Source organism: Amblyomma americanum, chromosome 5 (assembly GCF_052857255.1).
Source record: "Amblyomma americanum isolate KBUSLIRL-KWMA chromosome 5, ASM5285725v1, whole genome shotgun sequence".
NCBI classification, from domain to species: Eukaryota; Metazoa; Arthropoda; class Arachnida; order Ixodida; family Ixodidae; genus Amblyomma; species Amblyomma americanum.
The window spans coordinates 37,458,511-37,482,141 of NC_135501.1; the positions used below are offsets into that span (position 1 = coordinate 37,458,511).

A 23,631-nucleotide genomic window follows, 5' to 3' on the forward strand; every position below is an offset into this window, starting at 1 on the left:
AAGCTGTGCTTTAAATATTTTACATATTGCGTAACCTTTTTAGAGTCGGTCAGAACATTTCAGAACATCTATTTGTCGATGGAGACAAAAACCTGGAAACAAACTCGTAGTCACGACTCCTTATTAACAACTTTTTTTCTCATTTCAGTCAACATTGCAGATTCACTGAAGAGGACGACAAAGTTTTCAGAGCACTTCAAGAATTGTAAGTACAAGCAGATATTGGAGGTGTTCCGCTTTTTCCGGCTTGACTACAAATGCACTGATATTGTTGCAATTGCTGTCTTCATATCAGTTGATTTCAAAAATCTAGAAAATTTTTATTATCTTTCTGGAGAGGTCTAAAAAACTAAACAGGAGGTCGTCCGGCTAACTACTACGCGCTCACTCAGCAAGAAACGGCAGGTATTCAACTCAGAATAAGTTTGAACAGAGGAAAACAGAAGAAAAGAGATACTGAGTGACTGCAAGCAATCTCATAGAGCAGGAATGACCCATACATGAAAGACACTCGAAGCGAAATTCGAAAATCATCAGCTACGCGAACCACTACATATCAATACGTTCACTTACCAAGTGCAAAAGGGATATCATTGCATATGTTTAAAGACCACACAAATTTACTAAAACTTCAACGTCTACGAACTGAGCCCATGTTAAGCACTATACAGGAAGTACTTATTTAGCTGCTAGCATGCAAGAAGGAGCATTTGCCTTTTATGTTAGGTCAACTTACTGGTTGAATGAGTGAGGAAATTTCCAATTTAGAACTGTCCTTCTTACCTCGTCCATGAGTTTCTTTTTAAAAAAGTTTGACCCCATAAACTCTTATTGTACCTCTAGTTATTGGGCGTCGATGCTGGCAGCCTTGATGTTGTATGCAGCATAAAAGGGTTCTCCACAGGTGGTTACACAATGCTTCATTATGTTCCTCAGTCGCACTAGTGGTAATTAAAGACGTACTACGTCCGCCGCGAAGGACAAGGTTGGAGCTGGTGAACACTGTCATGGTCCGCTTACGCTTGCATAAATACCCCCCCCCCCCCCCCCCCCCCCCGGAACAGGAGACTCGATAGCTGTCGGCGCAGTTTAGCTATTTTCAGCGTATGTTTCCTGTCTCTAGTGCACCATTTGTGCAGGGATCACAAAATTATACTTTTGGGTAATTCCAATTGTGTTTGTACGGATTAAGACCGAGCAGTGTTAAGGGTTATGACCCCAGTGCTGCTTTACTTACTAATTTGGCATGCGAAAACAACCTGGTGGATGATGGCCCAGATAAGGGACATAATATTCATTTCACTCATTTTCAGTGCTTTCTAGTGCTCGGCTAGACATCATTTACGTTTCAGCAGACATGTTAGTCAGCGTTTTTGGTTACTGGGGGCGGCCCATATTCTTCAGTGAATACTGCATGGCGTCTCTTCAGATAGGAAAGTGCAGTCGGCGCATACTCTATCCTCGATGGGAGCTGTGGACGTTGAATAGCTGTCTGCTCTCAGATGAAATCTTAAAACTTGCATTATCTACTTGCTTGAAGGACACATGGTCATGCGGTGGTCTCTCAGTTTTTTGCAAAAATGGGAATTATTTTAACCAGGAACAAGGAACTTGGCTTTTGAAGCATGAGCAAGAATCGCGTTTTTGAACAGACATCCCCTTCGAGAGTTCGGCCGTACTTTGGTTGAGCTACATGAGTTAGAGAGGATTAGCCCAGGTGCCTATGTAAAAGATATCTGCCGTAAAAGCAGAACTTCAGCGGTTTGAAATGGGAAGATACAAGGGGGCCTTGGTAAGGTCTAGGTCCCGTAGGTTTCTGGATGAGCAGCCATCTCTTCGGGCCCCGAGTGATGAAAGGCAGACATCTCTTGCTAAAGAAATATTGGGAAACTCAGTATGTGGTACTGGTATTATTGATGCTTTTTTTACTATTATCGAAAGGTGTTTGGGGGTTATGTGGGCATAAATGTTAGATCAGATTACAGTCGCTTATCCGAAGCCTTTCCTCGACTTGACGATGAGCAGCCTGCTGTATTGAAGGGGCCGTTCACTTTGGACGAAATTAAATCTGCCATTTCTGACCTGACGGCTCCAAAATCTCCTGAGTCAGATGGTATTACTAGCGAGTTATATAAAACTTTTTTCCAATTACATAGCTCCTGTTTGGATGGAGGTTTTCTAGCCTACTTACGATGTTCACTTTTTTCCCTCCCCCTCCCTACTCTCTATTCTGGGCATACTATATTAATTCCAAAAATGAGAGATACAAATCAGTTGAACATGGTTGAGGGATATCGTCCAATTTCCACGTCTAATGTAGATTACAAACTTTTTGTAAAGATTATTTTGCAATCATCTGCAGGTAGTTGTCGCTGACTTAATAGGCACGTTATCAGAGGCCGAAGCATCGACACCCATATTCATATTGCACGTTCTCTATAGGAGACAGCATTAGATGAGACCGGCCAAGTAGCAAGTATTCAGATTTACATTGCCAAAGCATTGGATTACGTTCATCATGATTTCTTGTGTGCTGTTCTAGAGCATGCAAATATTGGAGATGTTTTGCTTCGGGGCATAAGACTCTGCTATAAGGAGTCCTATGCAAGGCTAATTGTTTACCATGAGCTAACCAAACCTATTTCTTTGAAATTATCTGTTCGCCAAGGATGTTCATTACCGCCTTTGTTGTTCGCCTTATATCCTAAACCCCTCTGCCGCAGTATTATTAACTATCCGTGGTTTCTCTCCGGTGCACTGTGAAATTAAGTTTTTAGCCTACGCAGGTGATGTCGCCCTTTTTAGTTCTGCTAGAAAGAGTGGGCTTGAGGCATTGTATTGGACTGAAAAGTTTTGTGAGGTATCTTGTGCGGCTCTTAAATCGGAATAATTCAAGGGGTTTTGGTTGAGTAATTGGGGTATAACGCCAAGGCAATTTGGTGGCATAAGCTGGGACTGCGGGACCCTTCAGGACCTAGGAGTCTCTCTTCACCAAATTCACAACAGTGTCGCCTACTGGGATTCGCAGATAATCTCCATGAGGCTACAAGCCCAGGCCTGGATGGGTAGAGACCCGTCAGTGTTTTCTCGGGCTTCAATTTGCAACACTTTTTTATTCGCAAAACTTGCCTATGTGCTGCAGGTTCTCCACTGTGCGAGGAAGAAAGTGCAGGTGATGCACAGAATATCTGCTATCTTCGTATGGCGTTCCCAATGGGAACCCATTTGCCGCGGTAACCAATTTCTTTCTCCAGGGTCTGGTAGAATAGTCCTGTTTCACTTATTCGTACTTTGAATTGTGTCGCGTTTTTTTCTTTTTCAAATCAGCAAGCCAGCGTTTTTTAGCAGCTGTGCTTATCAGGCTTCTCAGTGCTCATTTGCCTTTACTATTCGCACCAGCTGGACACACTCGTGAGGGGCCTTTCTGGGGATTCCTTTAGGAAGTTGCTGACACCTTCAATTTCCTCACTGTGCGCGTTTTATTGAGACTACCTGTATAGCGTCTCCAGAATGCAGATGACTCAGTAACTTACAGAGTATTTGTTTCCTGTACCTTTGTATCGGCAACCTTTTCTGGATTACCTTGACACGAGTGTCTTAAAACGGGTTAGACGAATGTGCATTTCTTCTGCTGAAAAAACCATTCTTCTTTAAACTGCACACATTCACGCTACCTGTGAAGGCATGGCTTCATGCTAAGGAGATGCTTTCACCATGGACGGTGAAATGCCACCTGTGCAACACACCAGAGACAATTGACCATTGCTTTGTTCTGTGCATTGATGGCATGTTTTTCTGGGACGTATTACAACGAACAATTAAGAAGGGCATTACATCACAGCCTACATTATCCGTTTTTTTGCCTGTGGAGAATAACTGTGTTGTGCCATGTTACCTCTTTATGTTGCTGGGACTATTTAGTCTCTAGAAAAGCCGCATGATGGACCGCCACGCTGAGTCACCACGGCCGTTGAAATCTTTGTTTCGTGAACAATGCCCTTTGGAGAGGGGTGGGGGTGGGGGGGGGGGGGTGTATATGCTGCCCTGCAAGAGCCGCCTAGCTCGCTTCCCTATCTGGATGCATGCGCGTGCCTCCCAGACTTTTGATGCTTTAGAGGGAGGGTTCATGCAGGGGTAAGGTGGCCTGGTGTTTTGTGGCGTAAGCGTTCTTAGACTTTTCTTTTCGGCACTATTTCCATGCAATAAAAAAAAACTGTCTCCATAGCTCACTTGGTAGACGACCGGGCGCGAAACTCGGAGGTCGTGGATTCGGATTCCACAGGCGGCACGTGACTGTTTTTATGTCACTTTCTTGTCATTTACCGTTAAAATATTTTTGCAATTAAAATTCTATTGACGAACATCGAAAATTATATATTAAATGAAAAATATCCCTTATGCTATTTGGTTTCGGTGACTGCTGGATGAGGTAATGTCTTATCAGCTTCAAAATTTAAGCATTCAGGGTCTCAAAATCGTAGCTGAAATAATGCTTGAATTCCCAATATTCGATTCTTCCTAGAATGAAGTAACGCTAAGCCACGTCTTGATCATTTTCAATACAGCGATGGCCACTACTGTAGCGCTCTAAGCAGAGACGTTTCATGTTTATTTATTTTTTATTTAAGAAAACTGTCAGTCCCGAGTGGGAATATTACAGAAGTAGGCAGATGGTTAAAAAAACACGTGCAATGGGAGCCATACGGAAAACGATAATCAAAAGGAATGAAACACAGGCGATGACCTAAGGTGGTGCCACACACAAGGAAAAATTGATTTTACCGCGGCTGAGCAAGCTGATGTCTCAGACTATGTTCATTAAGAACTGCATTTTTGGGTTTGCAGTAATGTTAGTATTGTTAAATGGCAGCCAGCCGAACAAAGCGACGCGATGATCAATGGCAATGAGGTGATTGTAATGGTCGCTGGCCTATCGCGAGCACTCCTGCCCATGCAACTGCACAGTTCGTTATCTTCTTCGTCACAATATTGTGATGTAATGTTTTGCATTACAAGCATATTCATGACGTGTAGTATCAAAGACCTCATAAATAAACTCTTTCCTCACCATGCCTTAGGCCATGGGTCTTGTATGACCAACGTTTTGAACCTGCCACCAAAAATTCAAGACGGCGCTCCTGGACTATCGGGGGTCTTGTAGTTTGCTTCTATAACATCATCGTTTTTTTTTTCAGTTCTGATTTCTCCGAGAGAGTGGAGTCTGCATTGAGTGGAATCGGCTTCGCAATATCTAAAACACACGGCTGCAAAACATTTCTGTGAGAGTGTTAGACTTGGCCCTCCTTATGAATTCATGAAAACACTTATGGGAATAGTTGGAAATAAGAGTAAATGGAGAATTCACTGTTGAGATTGTCTGGCTGAGTCACTCAGGAAATGAACTCAGGAGATGACAGAGCAGAACGGTGGGTCTAAAAATTAACATGCAGAAAACCAAAGAAATCTTCAACAGTTTATCAAGAGACCAGCAGGTCACAATTGGCAGTGAGGGGCCGGACGTGGTAAAGGAATATGTCTACTAAGGGCAGGTAGTGACAGCTGATCCGGATCATGAAAAGGAAATAACTAGAAAGATAAGAATGGGGAGGAGCGCATATGGCAGGTTCTCTCAGATCATGAATGGCAGTTTACCAATATCCCTCAAGAGATAAGTGTACAAGAGCTGTATCTTACCTGTACTCACGGGGCAAAAACGTGGAGGCCAACGAAAGGGGTTCAGCTTAAGTTAAGTACAACGCAGCCAGCCATGGAAAGAAAAATGATAGGTGCAACGTTAAGAGACCGGAAGCGGGCATTGCGGGTGAGGGAACAAACGCGGGTTAATGACAACCTATACGAAATCAAGGGGAAGAAATGGGCTTGTGTAGTGCATGTAATGCGAGGGCAAAATAACTGCTGGACATTAAGGGTAACGGAATGGATTCCAAGAGAAAGTAAACGTAGAAGGGGCGGCAGAAAGTTAGGTGGGCGGATGAGATTAAGAAGTTTGCAGGCATAGGGTGGCGCAGCTGGCAAAGGACAGGGATAATTAGAGAGAAATGGGAAAGGTCTTTGCTCGTCAAAGGGAGTAGTCAAGCTAATGATGATAATTATGAATTCATGCGCAGCAACGCAAAGGTTGGAAGCTGGCAGAATTGTTAAGGGGTCAAACGCAGTCGAAGCCTAGTGTTGCCAAAATTTGGATTGGTTTCTTTTATTTCAGGCCAAACGCGCTGGAACGCGAACAAAAAAAGAGGAGCGATATTCACGAAGGCACTCTGCTCGCCATTGATGAGAACGTGTCGCGTATGAGCGAGGACCACGACACCAGAATGGAGCGGATGGAAAGAACTGAGGAGCTGCTGGCCCGTGTCCACAAAGAGATGCTAGAGCAGATAGAAGAGGAACGGAGGAGACGACACGAAGAGCTTGAGAAAGAACGCTTTGAATATGAGCAGAGGCAAAGAGACAGGAGCCACCAGCGGTACACGTTGAACAGCGTCCTTCAAGGGTAAGAATTTTTCGTTTTTTACTGGCATTTTCTCACCCTTATGTCTAGCGATGACAAGCCCAGCAGCGTTGTGTTCGAGTCAGGATAAACTAGCTTCAAATTCTATTAAGCTTAGTTTGATAATGCTCGTTTTAAGCATAAGCCTTAGCGGTATTTTCTAATATATATATATATATATATATATATATATATATATATATATATATATATATATATACCAAAAGTGATTTCTTGCAGCTGATTTGGTCAATATAATATAAACTTACCAAAAATTGAAGAAAAATAACAAGATTTAATTCACGACTTCTCGGCTGGAAAAATGCTTTTCCTCCAGCCGAAACGTCGTATATTAAATCCTGTTATGTTTCTTCAAATTTTGGTGATTTTATATTATATATATGCCAGTGCCGTGCTCGTTCCCGTGTCCGCCACATCTCGGTCCAGCAAGACTGCTCTTCGCGCCTTCGCCTGTCCTCTCTTCTCGCCGACACCTTCCTCTTCATCGTCCTCGATGCTGGCGCACCGTCGTCTTCTTAATTGATATATATATATATATATATATATATATATATATATATATATATATATATATATATATTGTTGCGATACATGACGTACTTGACTGCTTAAAAAGAAAAGATAGATAGATAGATAGATAAAGAGGAGGAGGGAAAGGCAGGGATGTTAACCAGAAAGGGGTTCGGGTTGGCTACCCTGCACTGGGGAAGAGGGATTAGGGGACTAAAAGGAGGAAGAGAGAAGGGGAAAAAGGCATAACACACACACACGCACAACGCTGTCACAATTTGTCACTCAGTCCAGTCGCTCTCAAGTAGGCAAAGAGTGCCTTGTATGCCTTGAGGGCAGTCGACTGCTGTGGCCACGGACCGAGGATCTTTTGCTCTGTTAATGGGCGAGGATCGAGGCGGTCCAGGGCACAACACAGTGTATGTCTTGCACTCGCAAATGCAGGGCACTCACAGAGAAGATGAGCGATGGTCTCCTCACAACCACAGCTCTCAAAGGCAGGGCTGTCGGCCATCCCCATCCGGAAAGCATAGTAATTGGTAAATGCAACACCGATCCATAAACGGCATAACAGTGTTGCGTCGCGAAGTTCTAAGTTACGTGGAAGACGAAGGCGCAGTTCAGGGTCCAGTGCCTTGAGGCGGAGGTTGCAGAACTCTCCTGTGTTCCACGCTTAAAGTGTGAGCTCCAGCGCCAAAGGGCAAAGCCCACACGCAGCGTCAGGTCTCGATATTGGGATCCTCACTGGAAGTCCGTTGTTGTGAGCAGAACGCGCAGCCGCATCGGCCTGGTGATTAGCGTTAATACGACAGTGTCTTGGCAGCCATTGAAAAATGATGTCATGACCATTGGAAACGGTGCCGTGGTACAGTAGACGGATCTCAGCAACAAGTTGCTCCTGCGACCCGCGGCGTAGTGCAGCTTGCAGGGCTTGAAGGGCTGCTTTAGAGTCGGTGAAAACCGCCCAGTCATGTGGGGGTTCTTGACTGGTGAACTCTACCGCAGCCCGTAAGGCTGTGAGTTCCGCACCAGTTGAAAATGTTGGATAGGTCGTCTTCACTTTTATGAAGATGGATCTGGCCGGTATCACCACCGACCCCGCAGAACGGGTCGAGTGAACTGATTCATGTGTAAATATGTATGCGGTGACTGTGGTAAGAATGCAGGTGATTCAATGTCAGTTGTTTGAGAGCGGGCAGTGATACACCAGCTTTCTGTGCAATGGCAGGAATATAGAGGTGAAGCCGAGGTTCATGAAGACTCCATAAGGGTGAGCACGGTCTTGACACAGGGGTGAACTGCGATGGAAGATATGCGCGATGGGCTTCAATGACTTTGGCGAATGCAGTAAGCGGCCTAATTATTGGGAGTGTTGCGAGGTGATGACAGGGAACCCGTGTGAGGTGCCGAATATGTGTTCTCATGGTGTCAACAGCAATGTATGTAGTAACATGATGTTCCCGGGCAACAAGAACAGTTGCTGCTGTTGATGCACATTTAGGCAGTTCAAAACAGATATGGAGAGCTTGCGCTTGCACACTTTGAAGAGTCTTGATATTTGTTTTTCTAATGGAACTGAATATCAGAAGACTGTACCGCATGTAGCCCAGAAATAGGGAACGGTGCAGTTGTAGCATCGAGCGCACTGATGCGCCCCAGGACTTTCCCCCTAGAGGTTCCTGTCGATGACAACACCAAGGAAGCTGTGGCTTCTCTCATAGGGAATGGGTTCGCCATTCATGCGAATGGTGTAACCTGACATTATTTTGCGTGTGAACGCCAAAAGTGAACACTTTTCGGTCGAAATGTTCAGGCCCTGCAAGCGAAGATAAGATGTCAATATCGATGCCGCTTTTTGAAGTCTTGCACGAACTTGAGGACGGGTCACCCCTGAGTCCCAAATACAGATGTCGTCTGCATATACCGAGATCTGAGCAGATTGTGGCAGTACGTCGACCAGGCCGATAAGAGCAAGGTTGAAGAGAACTGGGCTCAGCACTCCACCCTGAGGGACTCCGCGCGAATTTCGCTGTAAGGACGTTGGTCCGTCCGCAGTCAGGACAAAAAACGACCTCTCTGATAAATAGCTGCGTATTAAGCTGAACGTGCGGCCTCCGATCTCAGCAGCTTCCATTGCGTCCAAAATGGCCTGGTTGTTGTGCCTTTGAGGTGGTCCCGTAACGCTCGCCACCCGTTTTGTGACAGAGCGTTGCCAGCTCTCAGTCGGTAGCGAAGACTCCGAGTCAGGCGTCGATGAGAACAACGAAAGGGATTTTATACATTATGTACAGAGCATTATACAGGACGAGATCGGCACAGGGGCCGAGAGCTAGCAGCAAACGCGACTGTTCTCGCACGGTGACGTCCGGCGAGGCTCCAACGCGTCACACATCACGCTCCGCTCGCGAGCGGCGCACTCAGCACGAGCTCGGAAGATCGGAGTCCGGAGTCCTCTCCAGGCGGCAGCGTTGGGGCTTATATAGCCCCGAGAAACGGTCGTCACACAAACGGACCAATAAAAATCCAGCACTTGACAGCCGTCCGAGAGGTCCAACCAGCGACCGCGCTGGCCACCCGCTTCAAGTTTGCCGCGCGCGGTGACACCCAGGGGGAAAGGGAACCGGCGCCTGGCTGTCTAGCAATGCTGCAACACGTTTGGACATGTTGCTCGCCGATGCTTCTCCATAAGGCGCCGCTGCCTAGCGGCGCAGTATCTTTGCTTAACAAGAAAGCGTTAGGGCGCGGTTGCCTTGCGGCGCAGCACCGGGTAATCCAAGGGGCCTGTCCAAGGGCGTTCGCAGGAGAATTTGTGCATCTTGTAAATGTGGAAACCGGGCTGGTTGTCCGGGCACAACATGGTGCGTTAAGTTGTCGAACGCGCCCTTGATATCCAAAAACAGTGCCATGGTCAATCTTTTCAAACTTTTGCTGTGGTGCACCGACGTTACAAGGTCAACCACGTTGTCGATAGAAGAGCGGCCCCGTCGGAACCCAGACATGAAGGTTGGATAAATTTGATATCGCTCCAAGTACCATTCCATGCATGTGAGCAGCATTCTTTCCATGACTTTGCCGACGCAGCTGGCGAGTGCAGTTGGACGGTATGATGAAAGGTCGAGCGGTGATTTCCCCGGTTGAAGAAGTGGAACCAGATGACTGGTCTTCCAATCATGAGGAACTATGCCAGCAGTCCATGACTTGTTATAAGTGTCCAAAAGAGCCCGTCGAGCTTCTTGACCAAGATCGGCAAGTGCGGAGTACGTCACACCATCGGGCCCTGGTGATGATGACCTTCTACAACAAGCCAGGGCAGCGTCAAGTTCTTCCATGGAGAATAGTGCATCCATCCGAGAATCCCGTGAGGGTGGAATATTGTTGCAGTGCAGCGTTGCGCCTGGATTCGGAGGGCCTGCTATTCTTGCGCAGAAATCTTCGGCTACCTCAACCACACTGCCCCTTTGGTGGAGCGCTACGGATTTGAACGGGTAGCGCTGCTGAGGGGACGTGCGAAGACCCCGAATTACACTCCAAACGCGTGACAAAGGCTTCCGTGGATCAAGTGTTTGGCAAAATGTCCTCCACCGTTGTGTTTGCAGTGCCTGAATTCTGCGCTGAATCTTCTTCTGTATGCGCCTAGCATCTCTTAGGTGTAGGCGCAACTTTGTGCGTCGGTATCTGCGCTCTGCCCGGCGCCGTTGTGATCGCAGTCACTGCAATTCGAAGTCAAAATCGGTGTAGTTAGCGACAGGATTAAAGGTTCAGGTGACGTGTTCCATGGCCTCCTTAATTTTTGTTCAAGACCGGTAGAGAAGACCTCTGTGCAAGTAGCCTCCATAAGTAATTTAAAAACTGTCCAGTCAATGCGCTGCCTACACGTGGCTGGGGAAAATGTGGAATGGCAGGTAATAATCAGATAGGTTGGGATATGGTCGCTGCCATGGGTTTCTACATCCGAAAACCACCGGATGCTGTTGTTAAGGCACTTTGAAACGCAAGTCAAGTCCAAGCAGCTGCTATAAGTCACCCCTCGTATATAGGTCGGTCTTCCGTCATTCAGGCACTGGAGGTCATGGTCAGAGGCGAAGGACACAAGTTATCTTCCCCTAACGTCCATCCTAACGCCTCCCCACATGGTGTGATGAGCATTGAAGTCACCCATAATAGCCCATGCAGCAGGTGTAGCTGCCATCAAACCACTCAACCTTCTGGCGTCGAAAGGACTTGATGGCGCCAAGTACACCTCCAGGAGCGTAAACGTCAGGTCTCGGCTCTTCACTGTCAGGCAAACGTACTGATTGTCTTCGTTCGGAGGAACTGAATGTTGCACATATGTAAGTTCACGTCGAATGTAGACGATGACTTTGCTAGATCTGTTGCACGTGGGTGATGAAAATGCCTCGTAACCGGATAATCGCAAAATTGCCGAGGTCTTCTGTTCACAAATCACAAGAATGGGGAAGTGATTCTCGTAGACGTAGTGCCGTAAATCGGAAATCCGGGACTGGAGCCCACGGGCATTCCATTGGAAAATGAAAGCTTGCTTGACTTTCTTTTGAAAAGACAGGTCGGAAGGAGCCATGATGCCGTCTACTGTAGAGTCGCAAGAACTGGATGTAGCGCGTCCAGCACTTGAAGTGCGCTATTTGCTGCTGGCGTGCGTAGGCTGGAAAGCAGAGCACGCATGGCATTCATTAGTGACGTTAGCATTGCAATCACTTGCATATCTGGGCCATGGCCTTGACCGTGCCTGTTGGCTGGATCAGTCGTTGGCGCTGCACACTGCCCTGAGTGCGCCAACATCCCTGACTCAGTAGGCGTAAAAGGCTTTGGCAGTGGTGGCCAAGTTGCATCTGAGGCAGCAGGTCCAGCCTCACCAAGCGCCGGGCTCCCTTGATTTGGTACGGTTTCTGGTGGAGGCGGACAAGTTGCAGTTGGGTTTGGGGCATTATTGTCAAATGTGACTGCTTTCTTTGACGACCTTCGGCGGCGCGAACGACGTCGTCGCCCCTTTGCGGCGGCTTGTTTGTGCGTAGAATGGTCTCGCACCATTTGCTTCAGTACCGCCCGCTCGGTCTTTAGACGGGGGCAATTCTTTCGAGGAAGTCATGAGGGCCGTGGCAGTTGGCGCACTTCAAGGTAGTCACGCGGCAAACATCACCGCTGAGTGACTCGGAGCATCGCGGGCACACGATGGAGTTGACGCAGACACCGCTCACGTGGCCGATTCTCATGCACTTCCTCCATTTAAGTGGCTTAGGCACAAAAGGTCGAACTGGATGACTAAAGTGACCAACTTTCACGTACGATTGTATGCAGTCACCCTTGAAGGTCAGCTTGATGCATGTAGTTCTTCCTAACCGCTAACTTGAATGATGGAAATGCCGTTGTTTGCCGGCTTGATCAACATAGGTAAATCTGCATCACAGATGGCGATGTCGACGTTGTAGATTACGCCAGCCGTAGTGCTGCTGTCCTGGTGAATGAGGGGGCGTACACTGATGTTGCCGAGTTTAGTGATTGCGGGGGCGTACACTGATGTTGCCGAGTTTAGTGATTGCGGTTAAATTCTCCAGTGAACGTCGCTGCACCACATCAATGGCAATGACGTTTTTGAACGGGTTGATTCTGACATCTTTTATGCCTCCCGGTACAAGGCTCTCCAGATAAATAGAGATGGCTTGGCTGTTCAGTAGGTTCATGTTGTCCGTTGAGTTCAACGGCACAAACAAGGCTGTATGCGCTGAGGAACTTCGCGCCGTGATGATCGTTGGCGTTCTTGATGAGGGCACCGTTGACGTGCGCGATGAGGACGATTCGGCTTGTCTACGCAGTCTGCGCTTGGCCTTCTTGCCAACAACTGGTATGAAACCGTCGTCGGCCGAGGACGAGGATTCTTCACTTGGCACCGAGTACACAACAGTGCCCTGGCTGCTCGAGTCACTCTGGCGGTGCAGGCGCTTCCTCTGGGCGGCGGCTGGAGGCACAGCAGCCTCCACTTCCATCGCCGTGGCGAAAAGGGAGCGGCGCCTCCCTGATTATAGCACAAATTACCAAGAAGTTCCACAGACGTGAAGGCAGCGTGGAAGAAAAATACTTTGGGCCTTATTCGAACTTCACGCAAATAATTAAAAAAGTATTCGAAAAGTTCAAAACTTTTTTCATTAAAATTTTGAATGTGCACTATTTGATTCGTTCGAATAATTGAATAGGACGATAATCGATTCCCTATTCGTAATTTCCGAATATTTCCATAGCCCTAACCACAAGTCTCTTTCGTGCCTCGTGCGTACGACGACGAGAAAAAGAAAGCACCGGTGCTCTTCACGTTCAACTATAAACAGTGTGATCAGTTGGGGGTGTTTGGCATGAGTGCAAGGTTTATATTTCATTTATATTTCAGGTGTTTTTACAGCGAAAAAGGAATCATCCACGTAAGAAAGTAAAAACTTCGGCAGTGGATTCAAGATGGGAATCGCCTGGCTCCTAATGTTCGGCATAGTTGAATTGAACATTGTGGCCGAAATATACACTGCCATTTCAGTACTGGTCGTTCGCTTGCAAAAGGTTTCTTGATTTCCCAAATACATTCCGCGCAGCCGGACCTCAAGGAGGCGGTATATTTCTTTGACGCTTAGTACTGTTCGGTCGTGCATATTTCGGTCGTTCTCTGTTGTGGCGAGAGGAACACACACATTCAGGGGCCCTGGAGGAATGTTTACTAGCGACATCACTTTTAGAAAAGACCAAGCTGGGGTCATCCTCTAGGGGCCCCAGGTCTGAGATATCACTATTATAATCTGCCTAACTGCGCCCCCTGCTTGACACAAACCCCGTTCATATCTGTGAAATAACACATGTCCTCGACCAGCTGCGGCCATCGCAACCTTGCAGAACTGCTAATCTCATCCATCCATATGACATTCTGCCGCCCCCGGCTTCACTTGCCTTCTCTTGGAATCTAGTCCGTTACCCTTAACGAGCGTCGGTTATCGAGCCTTCGCATTACATGCCCTGCCCATGCCCATACCTTCTTGATCTCGACTAGGATGTCATCCGGAGGTAGTTCTGAGACAGGCTGGACGATATGCCCGGAGTGTTGTACATGCATGGGGTATTTTGCTGCTAAGTGCAGCTGCTGCATTGCGGGGGTGGTGCGAAATACATTGCACTGCAGATAGGGTGAAGTCCAGAAATGACCGCATTGCAATGTCAAGGTTCAGAAATTTAATCAGGTATACAAGCTTGGAGGCACTGAGGAGTTTTGATGTGGAAGAGGCATATGCAAATGCATTGCAAACATTCGGTATCGGGTGGACCGCCATTATAGACCTCCATCCAGAGAGACGGTATCACTTGAATAATACTCACGGCGTGTTTGCAGTGGGTATTCAGAGGACTGGATTGGGAAGAGTTGGGGTTAAATGTGAACGTTAAATAGCTTAGTAATTTCCGATTTGACGATTACATGGACTTGCTAACTCGGAGAACGAACTGCACAGTACGATAGTGGAACAAGACAGGCACGCTTGAACAGTGTAAGAAATTAATATGCAAAAAAATAAAACAATGCTCCACAGTCTCGGAAGGGAACAGCTGTTCACGATAGGCTGCGTTTAACGAAAAGATTTACTTTTTTTATAGGGGTGTTCCTTATTTGCCTCAGTTCTCGCTGCTCCTCAGACAAAGGCATCTACACAAGGCAGGGTGCAGGTTTCCTGTTTTCCAGTTGCACTTGGCGCCGAACAGGCGCAGGTTTTTATTGAGTAGAACTGAGTTGCACTCGCGTAATCGCGCGCTCATGGGAATATTAGCGCTGACTAGACGGTAGAGATAGCCGGGTTTGCAATGGTGCAACTCTTTTTCAGCTAGTTTACTAGAGTCTAGTGGTATTATGGGGTAATATACTGACATTTTATTTTGTACTCGGAACAGAATGGCGGAGGTTGCGCGATACTGTGCACCTGGCATCAGAAGGTGAGCGGCGTAGAGACATCGAGACTGCTCGATGGCTCACTATTTTTCTGTTTTTTACTGTGCTTAAGCTATATGCTAATATTCCTCTATTTTTTTTTTCATCAAACCAAAACAGACCGACATAGCTTGTAGGAGGCGCTGAACCAACGGTAACAAGGTGAGACAAATTTTCAGTTCAATTTAACAGAAAGGAGGGAGAAAAAACTGAAAACAAAATGACTGCAAGAAAGAACGATCCAAAATACGCATAAGACGTCTAACTATTTCTTAAAATATGATGAGAATCAAAACGAGAAGGTTTAAGATATGCAAATACAAATACCTTAATTTCAACAGTGTGGATGTTGGAAGTGTACCCAAAAAAGCCTATGACTGATCTACTAATGGGTGAACCCCTACATACTGATAAAGTGGCACAAACAGCGCATGCGCAGAATGTCAACAACAACAGGACTATTGGACATAGCTACAGATACTGTTGTAAGACATAACAGGTTAGGACGGAAAAACTTCATAACGGTGAACAAAACTTGAAAAGAATGCATGAACACAGGAGATGAAAAACAAAATGGTACAAAAAAGTACAAATTTTTTTTTGGAGAACATGCACAGCATGCTACACTTAATAATGAAGCGCTAAAGACTCCCAGTGCGAGTTATGCAGGTTTGGAATAATACACCCAAGCATTTTACAGCCGTAGTTCGTGTGAAGAGATGGGACGTACAGATGTTATTGTTACGTGTTGAGCAATGATTAGCCTTGGGCTGTAAGTTAGCTAGGTCATTAAATAATATGTGTCGTATTTTTTCGTTTTCCTACATAGCGTTTCTTTAACAGTACATTTTAAGGGTCACTGAATGTTGTTATTTTCAGTGGTGTGAAAAGACGTTGAGTATGAGCCCTAAATGCGGCAATGGGAATAATACGAGCAACTTTAATATAATTCACTATATTCTCTCAGTGTTTGAACGCACTTCCGAACTTTACACAGTACGAACTGCTGCCAAACTGTACACAGAGCTGGCCGGGCTGCATCAAGCCGCAATTAAGTGGTTTTAACCCGTTACCGCCTCCTCCTCCTTGAGAAGGAAAATAAACTTTGATTGTATTAGATTTGATTTGTCGTGCCCCACACCAGGTGACCGCATGAAAATAGAAATAGTGCATTATAAACTAAAAGCCTAACACTAAGTGGTATTAGGAAACGAACGTCGCATAACATGCCTGCGCTTGTGGTGAGTTTGTTAATAAGATTGTCGATATGTAGATCTCACGAAGCGTTACTCTGCATTATCACTTCCATGCGCTTTACCTAAGAAGCTATTCCAATACTTTGTGACTCAATCGTAAGGTTAGGTAAAGATTCTAACGGTTTGTTATTTGGTCAGAAGAGTACTGCTTTAGTTTTTGTTCGTTAAACTTGAGCTAAGATTGTGTACTCCATGCGACCAATCTGCGCAATGTGTCATTTGCTTTTATTGTCAATTAGCGTACTGTGTTAGTTTTGAAAAATATGCTCACGTCATCTGCACACGCGACATATTTAACACTATTCCTGATGCTCACGATGTCGTTAATGTAGATGTTAAACAGTGTGGGTCTAAGAGTACTGCCTCGTGGTACGCCATAATGAATGATTTCTAAGTGTGATGAAGAATTGTTAACTTTAATCAGTTGCCAGTGGTGTTCTCAAACGTTTATAAGCTGACGGAATTTGCCGCGAAAACCATAGTGGTCCCATTTTAGGAATAAATTTTTGTGAATAATGGAACTGAAAGCTTTTAAGAAGTCCAGGAACAGCCGAAGAGTAAGATCTTTTTTTTTCAATGGACTGTAAAGTAAATTCCTTCATGGTTAATAACGCTGTTTCAGTTGATTTTTCTTTGACAGAACCAAACAGTGAATCAGAAATAATTTTTGTTGGTTGATAAAGCCACTAATATGAACCTGTAAAAGTTCTGAAAAAACATTTAGAATAAACTGGAAGGATGGATATAAGTCGATAATTAGAAAAATGATTTATGTCACCTCCTTTAAAAATTACGGTAACCTTAGAAACCTTAGCCTTTATGGGAATGTTCCTGACGAATTGGCAAGTTTACAGTATGTTCTAATATTGATGCGAACATGCAAGATGTGTAATTTGCCAGTAATATTTGTAGGTTTTCAATGACCTTACTTTTACTATTTTTCATTGACAGTAAGACCGACGGGACCTAACTGGTTGTAACAGGGGCCAAAAATGCGCTTTCGCTTACTATTTGTTTCATATTGCTTAGAGATTGGTTGGAGTTGGTGCCGCTGCAATGGACACAAAGTAATTAATAAAAGTGTCTGCTATTTGAGAACCGGACAGGTGAGTGTCATCTACGATTAATTCATCGGTTACAGTCTTCTGTTTTATGTTCAGCAAGTTATGGAGTCGTTTTCACAGAATATCAGAGCGTGTGATCACTTCCTGGGTAAATACGCTACTCTTGTAAGTTCTTTTCGCTTGACGCATGATGCTATTAGCTCTATTTCTTGCACACTTGAATTTTTTAAGATCATCGATAGTTCTCGTTTGTAGAAAGCGTTTAAAGGGTGTTCTTTTAAATTGTATCGCCTCTATGCATTCCTTAGTTATCCACGGCTTACCCGCCTTTGAAGCTCGCGTGTTTGTTTATATAGAAAACACTCAAGATACAGTTGTTTGTAGTGGAAATAAATATACCGTAAGCTTCGTCAGCATGAGTTGCTTCATACATCGCTGCTCCAGTTTAACTGTGATAAATTACCATAAAATGTTTCCAACATAGCCTGGTTTATGACTTGAAAACGAATAGAATGCAACATTTTTGCGGGATTGGTATAGGGGACTAAGGTAATTATAATTAAGTAAATTGGGAGCTGCTAAGATCAGCTGCCCGTACACCCGATATTGGAGATTCGTAACATGCATTAGTAATAAAGGTGTCTAATAACGTGGATGTTTCGGTCATAATTCGTGTTGCCTGATTTATGACATTGACAAATGCGTTGGCCTTTAGAATAGCGTACAATTCTTGGCGGAAAGTAAACGTTGCAATCAAGTTTATGGTCAGGTCCCCACCTACAATAAGTCCATACTTGTGGTCATATACACAGGTGAAGTACTCGTCGATAAAAGTGACAAATTTGCAATAGCTGCCGCTGCGTGGGTGGCATATAACGGTAAAGAGCAAGCAATTAGACCGTAAGGTAAGTACTTCATAGACATCGGTCACAATAAAGAAATTGCCATGAAATTCGCATTTTAGAGAAGCTTTTTACAGTAACGCACCCCCTCCCCCCTCCGCCTCCTCTCCTAGAGCCTCGGTTAAGGAAAAATGTGGAGTATCCGGTTAGACTAAGGACGTCACAACGGCTTCCATACCAGTCTCAGAGATTATGATGACGTCAAAGCTACAGCTATATCTGGCAAGAAAGGCACATATATCATCGCTTTTGTTACAGGCTGATCGAGAGTTGAAATGAAAAGAGATGCTCCTGCTTTTTGCCTTAAAAGCTGGCGCTCAGCTCATAAGGTGTCAGTAGATCATGGCTTGAAGCGATCAGTAACGCCATTATCTCTGAGATTTAGTACGTTCAACTTTTGATATTAACCACACGAATGAGCAAGAAAAAATTCACTACGCTGCAAAGCGATGGTGAAATTTGAATGAAAGCTGAAGTGGGCGTATTCATCGCATGGCGCATAATAATTTTTTTCTAGTACATATATGTACGAACAATATATATAATAGGGCGCATGACAAAAGCCAGTAAAAGGGAAAATTATACCGGCGAAGAATGCACTATAGGTTCTCTTAGCACAGGGATCATACACGTAAGCACAATAACAGCAAAGCTCTTATGTATACACATAGACAAGGAATAAGATAACAGAGCACTGAATCGCTGCTTATGATGTGGAAGTGTCAAATTTCTTATACAGCAAAACGTAACAAAGAAGGGATATGATAGTGGCAAGTGTCCATCGCACAAGCTTATCACGCAACATTCTACTTTGACGGTCCGTGTACTGATAGCAGAAATGGTTAAGCCACATTCGCCAGGTGCGCCTTACAGGTAACGTGCAAGATAGTAGACGTCTCACTTTTGCGCATCAGATCTTTTCCTGTGACACCCACACGTTCTTACATTCTTTTTACCTTTTTGAGCTTTCAAGCCTTACTCAGCGGTATCTTATTCTCAATGCATAAGTGTTAATTTATGTAGACAACATCGGTTGTATCAAATCAAAGCGTATCAGCCTTCACGCTCTTTTTCCGCGCAGCTGACAACAATTTTTCACGAGCAGTTGTCGAGATGAACTTTACGGCATTCATACCAATTGTAATTCCACAGTGCCCTATTTTTCATGACAGCTGCATTCCTGCTAGCTTTATTCATTACATATCTTTCATGCTCTATCAGATACACAACACCGTTATTTATCCACTCCCCGATACTTGTACTCATCCACTACTTCTAGCGTGAACGCTTGTATTTTATGCTCGTCGCCCTCCACACTAGATATCATGACAGCAGATTTTTCCTTACTAAACTTGAAACCTAATCATCTTTCTCTGTACCTCAAATGTCTATCAACTTCTGCAAATTTTCCTTGTTGTCAGCCATTAGCACTATATCATCCGCGTATATTAGTCCCAGTAATGACTGATTAATCCATTCCCCTTGCTTAGAAAACGGGACGTTGAAGCCTAATCCGTTCCGCTCTAGCGTGATCACTAACACTTGCAGCTACAACATGAACAACAAAGGAGACAGAGGGCATCCTTGCTTAAACCCCCGCTGTATCTCTAAGGCCCTTATACATTTTTCCCGTTTTATAGGCACTCTAATACATTTAAATTTATCTTCTAAAAGATTAATATCTCCATCTTCCACATCCAATGTGCCCAGTATGTGCTACAAATCCTCTTGAACAACGTTGTCGTAGGCTCCTCTGATATCCCGAAATGCATCACCACCCTGCATCACCACCCTGTAAACCACAGACGTCACTCTTATGGGACGGTAGTTGCATATGTCAGCTTTGTCCCCCTTTCCTTATATATCATATTCATTCTACATAATCGTCATTCATCGGGGGGCTTTGCCACCCACTATCATTTTGTTCACTACCTCTATTACTGTTTGCTTGGATTTGGGTCCTAGCTTCTGTACTATCATAATCGGAATACCATGTGGTTCTGTCGACGTGCCACTAGGAACCTCCTTCTCTGCCCTTTCCCACTCTCTTTGCTCAAGTGAAGCAATTGCAGTAACCGGTATAGCATCCTTTGATAAATTATGTGCAAGATTTCTTTCTTTGAATTTTTTTTGTAATCTTTATTCCTGTGTGTTTCATTGCTTCATCCCCTTCTACTCGGATACCCTAAATCTGTGACAATAAACCTTTGCCCCAGCCTAATCTTATTACTCATTGTATTTAGATGTTTCCAGAATGTTTGAGCTGCTTTTCTATACTTTTGATTTACTTTTGAGATCCACTGGGCACTCTTTCTTCTAATTTTCTCATTAATAAAATTGGATGCTGCCCTTCTACACTTTATGCAGGCATAAGATTTTCTGTCTAATTCAGCTTCTGTTCTCCCCTCTTTGAATACCTGTGTTCCCTGGACGCTGCCTGACGTTTCTTTATCGCCTTACTGACATCCTCATCCCACTAAATCTTGGGTTTGCGTCTTTTCTCTTTTGACTTGACTCGCACCTTAGCTAGGTCTAGCTAAATAATCGAGTTAATTTGGTATAAGTTCATTCTGTTTCATTATCCTCAAAAATTATTTTCTCAATTTATTTGGCTCCAGCTTCCAATTGCTTTTCTGAGTAAAAACTCCCCTCTGATTGTTCATCTAGCTTCGGTACGAATTTGGTTTCCCATCTGAAACTGAACTTGACAAGTTCGTGGTCACTACCTAGACTTCTGGAACCATGTTCATCTATGCTCATTACCCCTAATCTATTATACATCCTCTGCGACATTAGTGCATAATCTATCGGCGAGTGCAGACTCCCTGCCTCTCATGTTATGAGCCCTTCAAACTTCTCGGTACTGTTGCATACAACTAAATCATGCCTGTCACACATATCCAGCAGCATGCTTCCTGTCGAATCTGTGTACACATCCAGGTCTTCTATGTGTGCATTCATGTCGCCTAATATAATTATCTCGCCCTGTCCTCCTAGCTCATCAATGTAGTTTGCAATACATTCTAACATTTTCCTGTTTTTCTCTTTGGCATTAGCTCCTGTCGACACATATACAAAGCCAGGAAGTGTTTGCTCCCCTGCCACTTTTCCTTTTAGCCATAAATGTTCCCTGCATCCCAGTTTGACCCTTTGAAAATTCTTACTTTTATGAATGAATGCCCCAATTGCACCCGCCTTTCTGCTGCCATCTGTTCTATTGCAATATTCCCATGCGTAGTCTGGGTTACAAGGTGGTTGCTCCATGTCTCTAAGATGCGTTTCACTCAACCATATACAATTAGTTCCTCCCATTTCAGTCTATTCCTACGACCTTGCATGTTAATGAAACATATATCTGAATTAACTTGGCCCTGGCGCTAGTGTCTATTTCTTCTCCTATGGATTCCATCGTCTCTTTGACCTTGGTTTTTCCTTATCTGCACTGGCTCCATCAGAGCTCTGGGTCCTCCCAAAAAATATGTTGCCTGGCGACCTATTCTACTAACCACCCTCTTGCCAGTGGCACCACCGTGGTGAATGCCATCCTGTGCAAAAGGGTGGGAGCTGACCTTGTACACGCCCCTGTTAACTTCCATTACCCCGTATCCTAGTCGTCAACCCATTAACCTAATTACACAGTTAGCATCAACGACCCTTCTTTCTGTTTCGCTAGACTGCCTCTGGACCTCTGGGATTGTTCATATGGTCACATGCACCCTTAGAGGCCACTATAAGCCTACGCATCCCCACTTCTAACTAACGATAAACTTCTAACTGCTTCTCGAGATTCTGGCTCCTCCCCTTCAGCACATCGTTGAGACGAGCATGGGTAAAGACAAGGTGTTCGCCATCCATGTTGTCCCCTACCACCTCCTGGGCTTGGGCCATTGCATCTACAATGCACTTCCCTGACTGGGCCTCCACCTGTACCCGCCTGTCCGCCTTCACTGTGTCCAAAACGCCTCCCTCAACCCTCGCTACGTTCGAGTCACCGACACCGACTACCAGAACCCTTCTGCGCTCCAATCGTTCGCTTCCTGACTGAGACTGTTGTCCTCCGGATCGCGCTAGCTGTCTCTCCCAACGCCGTTCGCTGGTGTCGCGCGTAACCGTGACCGTTTTTACCTCTATGTCTTTCCCACTCAAAGCCTGCTGCGCTAGAGCACTGTAGGATCGAGGAGCCTCGTCGCTCACCTGACACTGCTCAGAACCGGGGGGCCCTGCCGGCTGCGACTTGAGCGCTTCTACCTGCTCTTCTAGCTGGGCCCGCTTTTCCTGCTCCTCTTTCAGCTCGCCCACAATTCGCTCCAACCGGCCAGCATTAGCCCCCTCGCTCTTAAGCGACTCGGCGACCTGAGTTTCAAGCCTAATCCGTTCCTCTCGTTCAACCTTCAGGTCCCCTTTGAGTTCCTTAATCCTAGCCGCCCATTCCCCTTTCAACGTCCGAACGGCCTCCTCAAAACGCTTATATTGCTTGCACGCGAAGCTAGCCCCATCTGCTTCGGCTAAGCTCCTGAACGCGGTCTTGTCTAAATAGCACCAACAGTAGCACTCCTGGAACTGCACTAATTTCCCGTCCACCTTGAATTCCTTGTTTGCCGACCCATCGCCCGTCCGACTACGTAACGTAATAGCCCGCCAAAATTCCTACACGAAAACCTTCGGCACACAAACTTCCGCTAGCCATCCTACCCTTAACGCGGTTTAAAACTACTGCCCCTACAGCATGTACAAGAGCAAATACCAAAAAGCACTGAGGTTCGGGCGAAGTCGCTGGAGCTCCCAAAAAAGCGTCCTCCGACGGCGTCACGAGCCCACTGACGCTGAGATCAAAGCCCCATCTGTGGCTGCAAATAGAAAGCACCTCATATTGAGACTTGTAGCGCCATCTATTATACCATTGTAGAAACAACCACCTGCCGCGTGCCAATGTTGACGTCACAGTTCAATATGGTGGATAGAGGTGGAACTATGTAAGAATGACGTCAGGGGACGAAATGGCAGCAGAGTTTTGGTCTCTCTAATCCAAGATTGCGGCCATTAAACTTGGTTGTACCCTCTTACATCTTTCCCTCCCCCCACAAAAATATCCTAAAACGGGTAAGAAAACTGTCGCGTTACGGGATCGCAATACATATATACAGGCATTTTGCTGTTATTGTTGACGGGAAGAAAGGAATGAAAGTGCATGGGCCTGCCTACTGGCTCAAGCCGGGCCACGCTCGCTGCCGCGTGCTGAAAGTAGGAGAGTTATAGGATAGGAGAGAAAAGATAGAAAGAAAAGGCGCCGCACGCTAATAGGCCCATAGGCCCCAGAGGCAGTGCAATACCGGGCCGACCCGTGCCAGAATGCGTCTAGCACTCCGCCATATTCCAAAAATAAGTTTAATATCTTGGGTCC

General features: G+C 45.4%; 1 protein-coding gene across 3 annotated transcripts in view; it reads left to right on the forward strand.

The window, feature by feature from the left end:
• The window catches only part of LOC144134634 (uncharacterized), an 84,644-nt gene that overhangs the window by 30,232 nt on the left and 30,781 nt on the right, over positions 1-23,631 (forward strand). For all 3 annotated transcript variants that reach the window (XR_013315185.1, XR_013315184.1, XM_077667505.1), the window contains 4 exons: positions 161-205; positions 6,224-6,511; positions 14,972-15,013; positions 15,129-15,170. Coding sequence is in view for 1 of the 3 variants with exons in the window: in XM_077667505.1 (XP_077523631.1) it covers positions 161-205; positions 6,224-6,511; positions 14,972-15,013; positions 15,129-15,138 (385 nt within the window). In the remaining 2 variants the exon portion in view is untranslated. The remainder of the gene's footprint in view (positions 1-160; positions 206-6,223; positions 6,512-14,971; positions 15,014-15,128; positions 15,171-23,631) is intronic.